Source organism: Chiloscyllium plagiosum, chromosome 12, assembly GCF_004010195.1.
Source record: "Chiloscyllium plagiosum isolate BGI_BamShark_2017 chromosome 12, ASM401019v2, whole genome shotgun sequence".
Classification (NCBI taxonomy): domain Eukaryota; kingdom Metazoa; phylum Chordata; class Chondrichthyes; order Orectolobiformes; family Hemiscylliidae; genus Chiloscyllium; species Chiloscyllium plagiosum.
The window spans coordinates 49,234,958-49,253,163 of record NC_057721.1 but is presented as its reverse complement, the minus strand read 5'-3'; the positions used below and the strand labels follow the sequence as shown (position 1 = coordinate 49,253,163).

Genomic DNA, 18,206 nt, shown 5'->3' with positions numbered 1-18,206 from the left:
TCCAGGGTTTCCTGTTGGGAACATCCGGATTGACCTCCTTGGTTTGCAGTCCTCCACACACTTGCTGATAAAGTCTGTGATGGCGGTGGCGTACCCGTCCAAGGTACTTGCGGACTGTTTGAACATGGCCCAATCAGCCGGTTCCAGACAGGATCCTCTGCCTCCACTGACCAGCACTAGATCTGTATCCGCGAGGGGTCTCCTGCTTGAGCTTTTGCCTGTAAGCCGGGGAGAAGAAACACTGGTTGGAGTTCCCAAAATTAGGGCGGGGGATGGAGTGATAGGCATCCTTCAAAGTGGTGCAGCAGTGGTCTAAAATGTTCAGGCCCCTGATTGGGCTGATAATGTTCTGGTGGTACCTGGGCAACACCTTCCTTAGATTGGCTTGATTGAAGTCACTAGCCACAATAAACAGGGCTTCGGGGTGTTCCGTCTCCAGGGGGTTAGTGGTGAAGCACAGCACATCCAGAATTTCCTCAACCTTTGGTATGTACACAGCAGTTAGTATAGCAGTGGTAAATTCCCGGGGTAGATAGAAGGGATGGCATTTGATGATGAGGAGTTCAAGGCTTGGGGAGCAATGGCTGCCCAGGGTTGCAACGTCACTTTAATATATCTTAATCACCCCATCCCTGCATTCAATTGGCTTTCGTTACTCCACAGTCAACTGCTGCAAAGACACGCAGCTCCTTTTCGAAACAAAGACTAGTATTTCTGTGAAAACACAGATTTCTGTTGATTATTGCTCATGCATATAATCAAATTACCTTAGACTGAATCTACTGAATAATTATGAGGTATATGTTAAATCTCACTAATGTACAAACTTCATGGAAAATTTATGAAGGAACAAGTAATACCCGTTTTTAGGTACTGCTTTTATTTTTACCTTAGAGGTTTATAAAATCATGAGGGGCATGGATAGGGTAAACAGACAAGGTCTTTTCCTTGGGGTTGTGGAGTCAGAGAGGGATTGGGTTTAGGGTCAGAGGGAAAGATTTAAAAAGGGACTTAAGGGGCAACATTTTCATGCAAAGGGTGGTGCGTGCATGGAATGAGCTGCCAAAGGAAGTGGAGGAGGCTGGTACAAATACAGCATTTAAAAGGCATCTGGATGAGTATATGGATAGGAAGGGTTTTGACGGTTATGAGCCAAATGCTGGCAAATGGAATTGGATTAGTTTAGGATACGTGGTTGGCATGGACAAGCTGGACCAAAGGGTCTCTTTCCATGCTGTATATCTCTATAACTTGAAAGGGTTCAGAAAAGATTTACAAGGATGTTGCCAGGGTTGGAGGATTTGAGCTATAGGGAGAGGCTGACAGTCTGGGGCTTTTTTCTCTGGAGCGTCAGAGGCTAAGGGGTGACCTTATAGAGGTTTACAAAATTATGAGGGATATGGATAGGGTAGATAGACAAAGTCTTTTCCCTGGAGTCAGGGAGTCCAGAACTAGAGGGCATAGGTTTAGGGTGAGAGGGGAAAGATACAAAAAAGACCTAAGGGACAACTTTTTCACACAGAGGGTGGTACGTGTATGGCATGAGCTGCCAGAGGAAGTGGTGGAGGTGAGTACAAATGCAACATTTAAAAGGCATTTGGATGGTTATATGAATAGGAAGGGTTTGGAGGGATATGGGCCGGGTGCTGGCAGGTGGAACTAGATTGGGTTGGGATATCTGGTCGGCATGGACGGATTGGACCGAAGAACAAATAAAATTTACAGCCCCGGAACAGGTCCTTCGGCCCTCCAAGTCTGAGCCGATCCAAATGTACTGTCTAAACCTGTCGGTCAATCCTTCTGCTCCAGACACATCTTAACTGAATCTACTATGCCTGCCTCTACCACCTCTGCTGGCAATGCGTTCCAAATGCCCACCACCCTCTGTGTGAAGTACTTGCCACATGTATCCCCCTTAAACTTTTCACCTCTCACCTTGAAAGCATGACTTCTCATTTATTGAATCCTGGGAAAAAGCTGGTCTCTATCCACCCTGTCTATACCCTTCATGATTTTGTAAACCTCAATCAGGTTCCCCCCTCAATCTACTTTTTTCTAGTGAAAATAAACCTAACCTATTCAACCTCTCTTCATAGCCAGCACCTTTCATACCAGGCAACATCCTTGTAAACCTTCTCTGCACCCTCTCCAAAGCGTCCACATCCCTTTGGTAATGTGGTGACCAGAACTGTACACAGTATTCCAAATGCGGTCAAACCAATGTCCTGTACAATTTTAACATGACTTGCCAGCTCTTATACTCAATACCCCGTCCAATGAAGGCAAGCATACTATATGCCTTCTTGACTACTCTATCCACCTGTGCAGCAACCTTCAGGATACCATGCTGTACATCTCTATGACTATGACTAAAAAGGTCAATGAGATTGCAGATGTAGACCAAGAAAGTTTATTCCCAAAACTGTCTGCAGATTTGGGGAAATTAAAGATAGAATACCATTTTATCCTCAGGGATACTGCTAAAACAATTTGTTTCTAACATAGAAAATTGCCACACCCACTCTTAGGGAAAGTTAAAAAGAAGCAGATTTGTATGCTAAAATAAGGAGTATTTTCACCATTTACCATCAAGATGGTGTTATGGATTAGTTATAGTCCCAAATTCCAACAGTTTAATTAGCCTCTGTGTGGATTTATCTCAACTGGATTAAGCAGTGGAACATTTGATTCACCAAATGGCTTCAGTGGACGTAGGTCTAGGAAAACTAAGAGTACCCTATTCACCAAGATAATCATGAATAATGGATTTTAGCAATTACCTTTGGATAAAGATTTCAGAACGTTGGTGACATTTATGAAATTTTTTGGGCATTATTGCTTTAAAAGGCTGTACCCTGAAGAGCACCTATAGCAAAGAACAATGTCCAACCCACTGAAAGGCATTGATAGGGACAGCATATACCAAAATATTAGAACATTCATGCAGGTGCTTCAGAATACAGGTCTAACATTGATTGAGAAGTGCTAGATGCAAAATTGAGAATAACATTTCTTGGGCACATAATCCAAGCTACTGAAGTTGCAGCAGACTACCCAACCAACCCACGCTCTGAACCAGCTTAAAGTAGCCATGATGTGATGTGGAGGTGCCAGTGTTGGACTGGGGTGGACAATGTCAGAAGTCACGCAACACCAGGTTATAGTTCAACAGGTTTGTTTGAAATCACAAATCATCAAGTGAAGATAAGTACACAGGTACAGAATTTATAGGCAGAGCAATCAAAAGATCATACAAATGGTGAGTGGAGCATCATCAGGCCGAACAACAAGTCTCTGCAGGTGATCAAAAGTGTCAGATGGTATGAGTAAAGTGTCAACAGCTGAATAGCAAGTGAAGGAATGACCTATGATCCAATTAATTGAGGCAGAGAGATAATTACAAAGAAAAATAAAATGGTGCTGAGACAAACTAAATGGCTGGAATAACATGGTAAGTGTTAGAGTCGCTAGCAGAGGGTCTAACCAAAATAACAAGTAATTCAAAATTGTACAAACTAATTAAAGTAGCAAGATCATAACAAGTTATCAAGGTGATGGTGCCAAAACAGGACAGTAAGGAAGATAATACAAATACAGAACAGTATGATGGGGTTACATGTAGTGGGACATGAACCCAAGATCACTGTTGATTTCATACCTATAAAGCTACCCTCAACTGTGATCTTGGATTCATGTCATGCTACATATAAACCCATCATATGGTTCAGTATTTGCAAAATCTTCCTTACTGTCTGCAATAGTGCTAGTTTTTAAATATGATGCTAGTGGTGTGAATGTCAGAAGAGCCAGGTAATAATGAGCACTTCTGGCTCTCTGGCCATGCAATTCCCTAGGAATGAAATAGGTTGCATGACTAATGAGGTGATGAGTGGAAGGTTGCGAGAGAAATGTCACTGAGCAATAGAGGCCTATTGTGAATCTCATCTGACAAAACACTAACTAAAACTGGGGAAGTTCCGCTGAAAGACTAGTCAGAACATAGACCTAATATTGTCATATCATGCCAATGATTTGAGCAGTACAGGCATCTCACTGTCATTCATGACTAGCTAGTGTTCAATGAGAGATTAGTAAAACAAGAGCGCTTAGACCTGAAACTCTTCTGAGAACTCGAATATAATTTGAGCATTACAAGGTTGTGTGTCAGACACAGCAGTCAGTGTGGTGGCCAAGGATTACATAGAAGAAATGATCAATAATCGCATTGTGTGTGTGGTGATCAGCCAAAAGAACAGCAAACCATTATGACCATTATCTTTTCCATCAAGGCCATGAGAACACTTGAAAATTGATTTATTTACAGTTTGAATATCTTGGTTATTAACATTGGTCCACCTCAAGTACGGTCTATGTAAGCCATCCACACAAGATCATAACAGAACCAATGATAGAATCACTCAAGAAAATCTTGTTGATACATAGCATTTTGGACATGTTGTCTAATGCACTGGTCCACATTTTGCAAATAAGCACTTCAAAATGTTTGCAGATGAATACGGTTTTATTCATGTCCCAACTGCATTCCACTATTCTTGAATGAAGAGGAGTAAGGAGATTGTGAATTTCAATGGAATTGAATAGAACAAGATTTAAATCTTGCAAAATTGAATTAAAAGAATCACTGCTACAGATTTATCACTGTTAGTGTTATTGGTGGGTAGGGGTTTGAGAACATAGCTTCTGAGACAGAGATGGAAGTTACAGCCAAACATCATTCTGAACAAGCATAACAAAATAAAATTGTGTGAAGAGCAAAGAAACAACCAGGCTGGAAATTTTAATAAATGGTATAAAACAAGTGTTACCACAGCTAAAGACCAGGGACAGAGTGTGGACAAGACATCAACAGAGAAAAGGAATGATCATAGAAAACAAAACCAAGGTCATATCCCTTGATCTTTTTGAACCATATAAGACAAAAACCATCAGACTTAAGTTACTTTTTAACATGACATCAAGACTATGACTGAATGCTTTTTTTGATATACTATAATTTTTGTATTTCCAGATAGCTTTTCAAGTTGGTTATTCCAACTTGTATGGGTGTCCCAGGATTATAATTATGTAGAATTGCAAAGTGTTTAGTACCACCCAATATCCTTAAAATATATCTTATCATTTGTAAGTACACCCATTTTTGTGGTCTTTAAATGACAATTTATGACCGGAATTACTTTCAAAATGTGTTTTGACCAACAGCTGCACTACCATGGGGACTCCAGTGATGGTGCTATAAAGCTGGAAAAGTTGCAGTCCTAAAAGTGTTGCAGAACCTAGCAATTCTGGAACTTCAGTTCCCTCATTGTAGAAGTTTGCTTATAGTTTTTGGCAAAAATTTCAAAAAGTCAAGAGGAGTGAAGATTATATACTTTTTAGGCAAAAGTGAGGAGTTGCAGATGCTGGAAACCAGAGTTTAGGTTAGAGTGGTGCTGGAAAAGCACAGCAGGTCAGATAGCATCCGAGGAGCAGGAAAATCGACGCTTCGATCCTGATGAAGGGCTTTTGCCCGAAATGTCGATTTTCCTGCTCCTCGGATGCTACCTGACCTGCTGTGCTCTTATATACTTTTTAGTCAATGGCCTTTAAAATTACTAATTGTAATGCAGATACTTTAATATCCAGTGTCCTTTTTTCTTTAACCATTAAGAATAGTTTTCTGAATTTCATTGCAAGTTTAGTTGGTCTACTATTGGTTACATTAGTAAAGCCTTGAAAAACCTTTATTCACTCACTGTTCATGAATTAAACAATCCAATCATAATTTCATATTGCAGTTTAATGTCTGAGTCAAGTAATTGAGGTTTCATTTGTTTCCATGATTAGATTAGATTAGATTAGATTACAATGTGGAAACAGGCCCTTCGGCCCAACAAGTCCACACCGACCCGCCGAAGCGAAACCCACCCATACCCCTACATTTACCCCTTACCTAACACTACGGGCAATTTAGTATGGCCAAATAGTCTGATGTAATGAACTAAATCTGCTTTCCTTTCCAGATTATCAAAGACATTCAGTTATTGGGACTGGTAGCTGGAGTGATTGGTTTGGATATTCTGATTCTGGTAACATGGGGTATTGCTGACCCATTACAGTGTATGGAATCCTTAAATGCAGGAGTGAGGGTAAAACAAACTTTTAGTTTTGAAGCTTTTAATTACTCTTTGAATTTTCTACTGCAAAATGATTTTTTATGATTTACTATTAGTCCAAAATCCTTTGATATTGAACAGCAATTGTATTGTTTTCCTCTTTCCTCAGGTAGTTGAAAAATATCTTTCCTACTCCATTACAATCATGAAATGTTGTGTTTCTCAGTACACAGATATCTGGATAATTCTTATTTCACTTCTAAAGGTAAGAATTCTTATTTCTTCACCCTTACCAAATTTTGGCTTGTAAAGATTAATCTCATAACCTATCCTTTTTATTCTTGGTAGGCTGTGTCACAGCAGCTCTGACAATACTGCATTTATTAGGCCATTTCTGAGCAATAGGCTAAATTGCTTCCACTGACATCACAACAACAGTGTAGTATGGACTTGAGTCAGTTGGAAACTAAATAAGAGCAGGTGGCAGGCTTTGTCTTTTGGATATTATTGAAACAGTCAGGATTTGATAACATTTGGCAACTGTTATGATGAGTTATTTTCTTCTGGTTCCACACTACAATCCCCATTTTATTCAATTTCACTTCATGACGTGGTGGAATTTGAATACCTCAGCATGACTGCTGGTTTGGTTCTATAAATACTACATTACACACTTTTTTCAACTTTGGTTCTATTTTTTGATTACTCTATATAAATTAGGATGGACAATAAATAGTGGCAGTGTGTGTGGTGGTCATTTCCTTTGAATAAATTTTCTTTAAAAATCTTGTATTTTTTAAACTAAAATTATGTTAAAGCAGTTTTGACAGGAGTAGACCTATCATTCACAGATGTGTTTCTGTCAAATGACAAATATTCTTATGCACTGCATCTAAAGCTTATCCATCTATTCAATATCAATGTAGTCTCTCTTTTCTGCCAAACAGGAATATTCTTGAGAATAAAACTTATTTTCTCCATTATCAAATATGTCCTAAAACTATTCTTTGCTTCACCTTTATTTTCAACAAGTACGAGGGAGTTTTGTCACCAAGGTTGAGACTGCACAGTTAACTGTCCTCGGTGTATCTCTTCCCACATCCGCTTCTCCTCATCCACCAAACCAAGCTTAACCAGTTTACACCTGCCAAGTCTTGAACCTGCACGTTCATCTAGCTTTAAGATCTTCTTTGTGACCTCAAAATTAATCTTTTCATGCCCTTGACTACATCGTACCAAATAGCTGACCACCCAGTCTTCCTTCTTGACTCCTTGTCAATGTATAACATTATAGACTTGTTAGGTTCTTTGGTTGTTTTTTTCCTTTTTCAAAGCATCATCATCGCCCCTTTCTTGATACAGAATCATTACAGCACAGTAGGCCATTTTACCCAACATGTCCATGCTGGCCCTCAGAAGAAGAAATTCATATATTACCATTTCCCCACCCTCTTCCCACATCCCTCCTCTTCAGGAATCTCTCTTGTGGGCTATTGCCCATCTCTGAAATCTTTTAAACATGTTTGCTCCAAAATATGCCTTCACCTTTGCAACAACTCCGGATTCGATTTCTCCATTCATTTCCTGTCCTTGCCTGATCACTGGAACAGCTCTCACCAAAATCACAAATGATATCCATTTGACTGAGGTGCTTTGTCCTTCCTTAAACACTCAGAAGTCTTTAACATGGTCAGTAGTCCCATTTTTCTGTCCTCCATTTCACAAAGTACTAAGACACCCTCACTTTGTTTTATTGTTAGCCATCTGGTCGTAGCAAAAGCATCAAAGCAGTGGGTTCGCTTCTGCCAATTCCATTAGCTCAAGCTGCCCATGGATCAAATCATGCCACATTCTTCTTCTACTGGCTTCAAATTTTAATATTCTTATTCTTTTGTTTGTTTAAAATCCTTTCATGGCCTATCCCCTCTTAATTCTGTAATCACCTGGAGCTGCAACTCTCTCCCCTTTATCCCATTGTAGATAACTTCATTTTCTGGCCTAGACCAGACTTCAGTTTTACCTCTCTCTACAACGTTTGTTTAACTGCCATCATCCAACTGATTGTCCAACGTCTACTCAATGGATGAACCGTAATTTCCTCAACATAAATAGTGGGGAGACTAAAGCCATCTTCTGGAACTGCCTTAATGGCAATATACTAGACCTAGATTCCAACTGTCTCTGACTGTTCTTTCTTGAATAATAGTCTATTTGCAATTTCAGCATCATATCTAACCAGAGCTAAACTTCTGATCCTTACTCTCTTTTAGAAAGTCACCTATGACCACCTTCATTATTTCAGCCTATATGGTACTGAAAATCTCATCCTTACTTTATATACATCCAGACTGACATTCTGTCCTAGTCTAACACTTCTATTCTCATCGTATTATCTACTTCCCTTCATAGCCTATCCCTCCTGTTCTCTGTATGTCATAGGACCTCATCCTCTGAATTCTTAGCTATTCCAGCCTTGGCCTCCAGTGCATCCTCTCCCTCCCTTTGTTTCACCATTGTTGGCTGTTCCTGAACTTCTGAAAGTCCTTGACCATGCTATTCACCTAACCTCTCCTAAATAAGGTCGTTTAATATATTCTCATTAGGCTTTGCACCGATTTATTTCTGTTAATGCCTCAGAAGCAATTTGGGAAAGGTTTCGAATGTTGTATAAATGAATGTTGTATTACTAAATGAAATGAGAATGTAATGTCTTATTCCTGTTAGCATGTCTCAAGCAAAAACTCTGTGTTACTCCTATTTCACTTAATATTTGCTTATATCTGCATCTCTTGTCCCTATATACTTACCAACATTTCTCCTCTTTCTCTCTCTCTTCCCCCCCACCTATCTTTTTGGCTCAGCCTCCTTTCTCACTATTATTTAATGTTGACAACATGCACTTCTGCCTTGATGACTTGATGAACCTCTCTGGGTAAGCCAGTTAAAGGCTTTGGTTTTTAAAAAAGAAATGTTTCTTTTGATTAGTTTTGTTACATGGTTTAGTTCATTTACATGTTACTTACAACTATTGTAATTTTCTAAACACAGGGAAGTCTTCTGTTCTATGGCACATATCTAGCTGGTTTAACCAGCAATGTTAGTTCTCCGCCTGTAAACCAGACTGTCACCATCATGGTAGGAGTTTATCTGATCATGTTCACTGCAGGAATAATCATTCCCATTACTAGATTCTTGAGTTCCTGGCCCAATTTATCCTATGGTGTCACATCTGGAGGAATATTTATTTGTACCTCAACTATCAACTGTCTCATCTTCATCCCTCAGGTAAGGGAAATCTAAAGAATTACAGCATATTTAGAATGATACCATTTATTAACTCGCAGGAGCATAAAATGATGATCATTTTTTTCACCTCTGTATAACATCTGAAATTTTGTCCATGCTACTGTCTTCCATTGCCCCTCCTACACTGTTCAGGTGATGAAACTGAACTTGTTACTGAACCTGCTGTTGGTTTCAAAAGAATGATATTTCTCTAAATTCTCTCATCACAGAAAAAATCCATTCTAAAACCTCTCAACTTGCTTTCTTTCATTCCTCAACTGCATGCTAGCTATTGAGAATGTCATCCAAAGCTATGGGATATCTGTGTACACTTATGTTGATGACAATCCAGTTCTCACCACATCCTTTAACTCCATGGCCACATCAATGCTCTGTAGCATCTAGTTATTAAGAGTCACAATCTCTTCCAATTGAGCACTGGAGTAGCTAAAGATATTATTTTCCTCCTCCTCAAACTATCTGTTACTGACTATGCCACCCTGAGGCTGAAGCTAGTGCAAATCTTAAAATATGAGTTGACAGAGCTGAGGTTCAAAGCACACATCCTATCAAAGCAAGTTTTTCACTTCCATCTCTTTGTGGCTAAGTCTCCAACTCATATTCTCTCTTTCAAGCTTCTGCAGTTATCAAAGGACAAGATACATGGGTGCAGTAGACTTCTTCCAGTTGTGTTAGAGCTTAGTTAGTGTCCTGCAGAGATGCTATCCAAGGGAAAACAAAGGTTCATTCCTTTACTGTGCTTAGTTTCAAATTTCAGCCAGGTAAACAAAAGTTACTATCTATCTAAAAGGATGAGAGAAAACTAGATCAGAAAATATTCAACAGTGGTAGCTTTGGTATTCCTAACAACCAACCAAAGACATATTTATTATTTAGACATTGGCAATCTAACTGCCTTCTCAGTATCAAGAGCTTGAAGCACGAGGAGAGCAACACATTCAAAATAAATTCACCAATATAATTTTAAAGGCCTTTTAAGCATCAAATAGATGTCCATCAGTTACTTAACAAAAGTGGAACTCAAACAGTGTGCACGTTAAATCGAGGAGCCGAATGCCGGGTCTTTGTCCATGATGTATTTGGCAGTACGGTGGGGGTGCATTTAATCAGGTGGGATTAAATTCATGCAGGAAAGCCCATGGGTGGGTTTTACATGTTGCTGCCAATTGAGATCCTCAAATAATCAATTAATATGTTAGAAGAACATACTTGTGAATGATCAGAAGTGGAATCTAATCAGGACTGTTTTGACATCACTGGGTTGGAGAGAGATTTATCATGCGATTTCTTGGAAAAGGTCAAGTATTGAGGAGAACTGTAGGTCATTTGCTATTGACTGGAAAAGCACATATCTTTGAAAAACTGTGTTGAGCAAAACATTTTAAAAAGAAGTGATAGATCATTATTATGACCTCAATTGCCAGACAAACAGAATGGGTTTGCACAAGGCCTTGTGCTAACGGTTGTTCAACAATAACCTCTGCTCTTTTTGGAATCTTTTGTCAAGAGCATAGGAGTGAGAAAAAGGACCTTCAAATTGGAAATAGCAAATTCCATCTCTTTTGAAAAGTGGGAATTGTAAGAAAGCTGGTAGTTGCTGGAAAGTTTTGCAAGAAAGAGTTCTCTCTATGTAAGTAGTATTTGTGAATCCCAAAAGCTTAAATTAGCAGGTTGCCTAACTATTTCTAAGTTTTACTTCCAAGAATCCAAAATTTGGTCCAGGATCTTCAATGGCTGTGCAACCAAACATCATTCAGATCTTATCAACAAAAAATCAAAGTAACTATGAGAACTCAAACCATTCTATCTTCTGCACTTGAATCCTTGGCCTACAGGGTGTTTGTTCTTTTCTTGCTTATTTTTCTCATGCATAATAACTTTACAGAGCTGCATTGTCATGTCCTGCCTGTGAATAAACATGTGTTTGGGATGTGTCTGCACTGCTGCTACTGAGTGCCAGTGGTGGAGGGAATGAATGTATGTGAATGTTGTGCCAATCGAGTAGGTAGCCTTGTCTTGTCTGGTGTCAAGCTTCTTGAGTGTTGTTAGAGCTCCAATCTGCCAGGCAAATGGAGACTTTCTATCACACTTCTGACTTGGGCCTTGTAGATGGTGGACAAGCTCTGGGGATTGAGGAGGTGAATTACTCGCTACAGGATTTCTAGCCTTTGATCGGGTTGGCTTCTCTCCTGTTAGAGATGCTCATTGTCTGGCACTTGTGTGACATGAATGTCATTATACCAACATCAGTGGTTCATATTTTATACTTAGCATATAAATTGTCCTCTATTCTTTCTGAGGATTTCTAAAGGCTTAAAAGGTTCACTTATACAGTACAATCTATGATATTTAATTGCTTGTCTATGTAAAGCAGTTTGAGCACAGTCATGAGGTCAGTAGGGTATTTGCTGCATAAAGAGAATTTTATTTTTTTACAAAATTGCTATTGTCTAGAATTGATGCTTAGTACCCTGGCAGATTTTTCCAGTCTGCACCATTGTACAGTCTTATTAGCATACAGCTGCTGGTTGCAGCATGTCTTATGGCTGCTATCCAGCCTACATGCTAGATACATCTTATCACCTCCCAGCTGAATGCACAAACCCCTTTGAAAGAACACAAAGAGCCATATACTGATTCTTTTCACACCATCATAAGGACATCAATTTCCTTCATCAGTTTTATAAGTCGTTGCTCTGAAAGTTTGTAGAAACTGAACATGCCATTAATTTTTGCTATAGTGTTATTTGAGCATTGTGCTGAATGCGATTACAAAGAAGCCATAATTAAATGTGAAGCTAGTAAAACTGTATTGTTTTCTGCAATATAATTAAAAAGGAATACCCATTAAATGTTTACACTGCTTTTGTACCAGTAAGAAAATGAAAGATTTTGTGGCACAATGGCAGCAATGAAAGTGGTAATTATATAATTACATTTTGATATTCAGGTCTAGAGAATTGTCCTTTGAGATTGGAGGTTGAATTTTGGTCTCTTAATGTTAAGCTAAGCTGATCCAGTGGACTAAATGAGAGGTGTGTAGGTCATGTTTTAAATTTCCCTCCAACTATTCCTGCCGCATGCTATTTTCATTGGTTGGGAAACGTAGTGGGCTGCAAACCAATGCTCTGTTAAAGTTATATCAAGTTTGCTGCTTAAGTATCAGCTCCAAAATCAACTTCCTGGTGTTACTACTTTTGTATAGTAGGGTAGGATTCCTGAAGGCTGTCAGCACTTTGCAAGGTTACTTGTGAACCTTGGGGAAGCTTCCTATGGAACTAGGAATATTTACATATACATGCACTGCACCTCTTTCAACTCAACAAAATAGATGATAGCCATTCATCTGTTAATTCTCAGAGCAATGCCTTCTCTACTCAGGGTCAATGTGCCTGTTTAAAATATAAGTGACGTCTGGCAATCATCATTAACAGGTGTATTATCCATGACAATATCTACCAGAGTTCACTTGGCAACAAATCAGTATTCTCCTCTCCAGAACTCCAGGCTAATGTACTGGCGACATGATGAAATTTTATCATGGCAGATGGTGAAATCCAAATTTAATAAAAACCAAATAAAAAGATGGCATAATGGTAACAATGTTACCTCTGTCAATTGTCATTTAAAAAGGAAATGTTTCACTAATGACCTTAATGGAAGGAAATCTACCATCCTTATCTGTTCTGGCCTACATGTAACTCCAGAAGTGTAATTGACTCTTAACTGCCATCTGAGCAATTTAGAGTTGGGTAATAAATACTTGGCCTAGCTAGTAAATGCCCATATCCATGATTTTAAAAAAAAATTCCAGCTGTACCCAACATCCTGACCAAATGGTAAATTAATTAACTTTTGGAAGTTGGGACCATAGAGTCGGGAAATAGTCCTTATTCTTCATCTCCTCTCTACCCAATTTGACACAGTAACATTGAGTTTTTATTTAAGTGAAAATTCTAGAAATAAGTTGTACAAATGTTCACCTTCAGGATCTCTCTATTTTATTTTAAATTTGAAGCCATGAGGCAACCTCATATATGATGATGATAAGATTCTATGTTCATGATTCTTGACTGAGTGTTCTTAGAAACAGCATCATGGTTGAAGACTGCAGGAAGAGAAAACAATTTTATGGTACCAGTGACAGTAACTATCAATGTTCACTACTAATTCTCCTCTGAAACAAACAGCAATTTTTGGATTCTTTGAGTATAGATCATTTTGTTTCATACATAACTTTCAATGAATTCCTTAAAATCCAAATTAATTAGAGTTCTGTCAACAGGTCAGACAATGGAAGCAATTTGAGGAAGAATTAAATCATACTCCAAATCAGATGGCAAAATATTTCAACAGTCCAAGCAAGAGCTTTCGCTCTATGTACAGTGATGACCAGATCTATTACCTGCTGGGAGAAAATAACTCCATGAAACAACTCCTCACTGAGGTAGAACAGTAATGTATAACAAACAATTTAACTTGAAGATATAGTAATTAGTTACTGAACATTAGTAAAGACATGGATTTATAAGAACTATGCTTATACAGTGGGGCTGAAAATGCTATCAGATACAACAAGTCAGCAGCATTTATCCAGCAATAAAATCCATTCTTCCTGATGCACATTGAACATAGCAATGTGATTTGGGAAAGATTGTAGCTTGTGAACTTTTGAAAAGCTGTTAAAGAGCTAAATTTGATTTGAACATCTGAGCAGATCTAAATTTGATCCCAACATGCTTATCACCCTGGTGAAGCAACAGTACAAGATGGACAAGGAATTGTGGATGCATTAGGACACCCAAACAAACAAAAAAACACCTTTGAATGGAGAAATTGGGTAATAAAAATCTATTTTCCCACAACATGTATGTTTTCATGGACTTTTACCTCTAAAAGTATTTGTGATATGCATTAACTCCGCATTTTTAAACTTTCTGTTAAGAAACACAATGCAGGTTACAATCACAGTTATTCTGAAAATAGAAAACATACTATTTCTGTCAGAATACTTTCTCTCTAATAAGAAGAAAGGAAAACTAGATGCTGCTATGTCTTTCACTGTTTTCCAGTTCATCTGTCATAAAACATAGGAAACAGAGGTGTAGAAGTTAGACCATTTAGCCTGCTTCACCATTCAGTAAGAGCATAGCTAATTTGGTGACAGTCACAACACAATTTTCTTTTCTGCAGACTCTCTACCTCCTCTTGTCAACTTACTTTCCTAACCATCTCAGTGACATCAGCAAATGTAGCCACATTTCATGGATAGATAACTGATGGAACTCGACTAGTTAGAGCTTGCCAACCTGAAGAAGATAATTTATCCCTATTTTCTGCTTCCTGTTAGCATTCTGTGCTCAGTTCAACAAACTTTGGTGTGACACTTTATTAAATGCTTTTGAAAAGGCAAGAACACATCTACTGGTCCTCTCTATCCACCGTGAACATTACATCTTCAACTCTTATAGATTAGTTAAACATGATTTCTGTTTTACAAAGCCATGTTGCTCTGCTTGATTGCACGTGATTTTCTAAGTATCCTGTAAAAACCTCCTTAATAATAGTTTAAGCATTTTCCCTATGACTATATGGAGACAGCTGTTGGGTAAATTGTATCACTTTAACTGTAGCTGAAAAATGTGTTGCTGGAAAAGCGCAGCAGGTCAGGCAGCATCCAAGGAGCAGGAGAATCGATGTTTCGGGCATAAGCCCTTCTTCAGATTCCTGAAGAAGGGCTTATACCCGAAACGTCAATTTTCCTGCTCCTTGGATGCTGCCTGACCTGCTGCGCTTTTCCAGCAACACATTTTTCAGCTCTGATCTCCAGCATCTGCAGCCCTCACTTTCTCCTCACTTTAACTGTAGAAGCATTTTGATCAATTACTCCTGTAGAATAAAAAAAATCAAAGATTACAAGATTGTCTCCAACTGTGATGTGTTTTTCTTTCTCTCCTGTAGAAAAATGCAGTAATTGAAAGTCTGCAGGAACAGGTTAATAATGTAAAGGATAAATTGGTGCAATTAATGACACCAGATTGCACAGAAGAGTTTATGGATTACATTTCCACATCAGGATCCAAGACAGCACATTACACTTTGATTAATTCTGAGGTCAAAAGTCATAACACAGCAACAAAAGATCCAGAAAGCGAAAAACCTTTGTCAGGCAAACAGACAAATCTAGATCAGACTTTTGGTTCACAGCAGGACCTTAAACCTTTGTCACTGCAGAGTAATTTCCACGAAATCATGGGAGATTCTAAGAATGCCTTAGACTCAACTTTGTGTCCTCAAAAAAGGCCAGAAAATGTAATAAATTATCAGAGTTCTCATAAAAGCGCTCAGAACCATCCAGGGCAGCCAGAAAATTCTGAGATTAATCCAGAAGATTTTTCAAATTCATGTGATACCTCAGAAAAAGCGTCAGAAGTTCAGACAAATGACTGTGTGAAAATGACTCCACAGCCAACAGATCAGAACCTGGTCTCCTCTGCAATCCATCCATCAATTAGATCCCGGTCGATTGAATGTGCTTCTGTCAAGGATGCAACAAAAATGATTAAAAACAATTACGTGAGTAGTGAGAAACTGCAAGAGATTCTACAAGAGCTAAATGTCAATGCTGTCACCTCAGTTGGCTTACCAGAGAGACCAAGACAAATGCTACAGAATTGTCCACTTGAACAGTGTACCCAGAGAGCTGAGCAATTAAACCATTGCTATCATAGTATTTCTCCATATATGGTGAGGCAAAGGAAACCACCTTTCTATTCAATAACGGGTTCACCTCATCATTATTTTCCATACTCAAAAGCTCGACGGATCAAATGCCTGGTTAATGAAAATGTAAGTAGGGATACAATAATTCCTGAGACTATTCGACTGGAAAGCATTCACCACAAAAGATTAACTGATGAAAACAGACCTACAAGTCTCTCAGCAGCTCTAAGCTCAGTGAAGAAACTGGATGCACTGTCTGACAGCAATCAACTGTATGCCAAAAAAGACCAAAAACATGGTGACATATACTATTCAACTTTAGAAGGGAAACATATTATGAAACCGTATTCAGACCTTGATGTAACGAAAGCACACTTACGCGTTGAAGAAAGTGAAGTAGGTGGTAAAGATGGAGCTTTTCAAATTTACCAATATGATTACTCAGACTCCGAATCAAGTAGCTCAGATGAAACTTTTTGCTGTTACCACAGGGCATGCTGTGAAGCATGCTGTCGAGGCTCATACAATTCTAGTACTTCAGAAACCTCAGATAGTGAACAATATAATCCATCATTCAATTGGCCACAAAAACGTTTTCGTACTCATCCAATTGTTAATTTTAAAGAGGACTTAAAACCCACGTTTGTATGACCAATTGAAGGAACTTGAAAGATTTCCACATGCACCATATAAATTCTGTTTTGTCTGCAAGATTATGTTTTCTCTGTGGTTAGTATATCATTCTGTTCTTTTTATAATGAGGGACAGTGAATCTCTGTTACTGGAGTGTCCTTCCCTATTTGCAAGGTTGTTTTTGATAATATTTCTTAAAATGCTTGAATGTAGGATTCCTCTATACAGAAAAAGTACAAATTTATCCAATGGTTCAAACACACTTGCCACTTGCAATTATATTCTCAGTACCTGAAACGTAATTGTTTTACATCTGAAGAAATCTCATTTAGCTTCTTAGGAGATTGATTATCTATGGTCAGATTTCATCTTCTGCTGAGGACTTGAGAACACTCATACAGTTTAACCAAACGAATGGGACAGATATTAAATAAACAGATGTTACATTATATTGATACCAGAACTGTTAAGATGGGGGATCATATTGCCCCCTTCTTCACAGAGACATATGATTTTTCTCTGAAGCCACTTATCTGTTGAATTTAGAACTTTCATGTACTAGTTGTCCTATTATAGCAGTACATAAATGGAAGCTTGTACAAAACCCATGTACTTAAAGAATAATATCATGGTAATTTATCAGCAGATTAGACTTTTTAAATTAGAACTTTTGCTTTAAGTATAAAATGCTGATTTAATATCATATAGTCTAAGATTTAAAAAAACTAAAACATTTTCTATGATAGTATATTGGTGTGAACTATTCCCTAAAAATAAGAGCTTGCCAGACTGCTTAGGTATGTGTATCAATGTTGTTAACCTTTACCTATGAATTACTCCATAGAGCTAATTCTCATTGAATTAGCAATATAGGCATTTATTTATTCTCCTATTTGGTGGCAGCTTCTTGCAAAACTACCAACTTAAGATTGAACTATTTTTAAAAAATCAATGGATACAATAGAAAATAAGAACTATGTCATTGGATAGTCATAAGAAATAGGTGCAAGAATAGACCATTCAGCCCCTTGAGCTTGCTCCAACTTTCAGTAAGTTCATACCTAACCTATTGTGACCTCAATACCACTTTTCTGCCTGACTCTGTAATCCATGATTTCCTTGTCAATCAGAATTCTGTTGAACTCAGTCTGAAACATACTCAATGATCCAGCTTCCAAAGCTCTCTACGGAATGGAACTTTCAAACACGAAAATCCCACTTAAGAGAAGAAATTCCTCAGCATCGCCACCTTAAATGGGAGAAATCATATTTTAACCTGTACCTTGTAACTTTGGAAACACATCCCCAATGAGATGAAACATTTTCTCAGCATCTATTTTGTCAGATACTCTTAGAATCTTATGTTTCACAAGATCATCATTGTACTTACTACCATGCAATGAGTAAGTCCTTGCCTTGTAAGTCTTCTCA

General features: G+C 38.2%; 1 protein-coding gene across 1 annotated transcript in view; it reads left to right on the top strand.

Moving 5' to 3' along the window:
• Nucleotides 1-16,793, top strand: part of gpr156 (G protein-coupled receptor 156) — a 54,631-nt gene extending 37,838 nt beyond the window's left edge. Inside the window, exons 6-10 of the mRNA XM_043701532.1 lie at nt 6,021-6,146; nt 6,283-6,378; nt 9,162-9,398; nt 13,705-13,866; nt 15,381-16,793. Of these exons, the coding sequence (XP_043557467.1) occupies nt 6,021-6,146; nt 6,283-6,378; nt 9,162-9,398; nt 13,705-13,866; nt 15,381-16,793 (2,034 nt within the window). The remainder of the gene's footprint in view (nt 1-6,020; nt 6,147-6,282; nt 6,379-9,161; nt 9,399-13,704; nt 13,867-15,380) is intronic.
• Nucleotides 16,794-18,206: the final 1,413 nt, after the last annotated feature.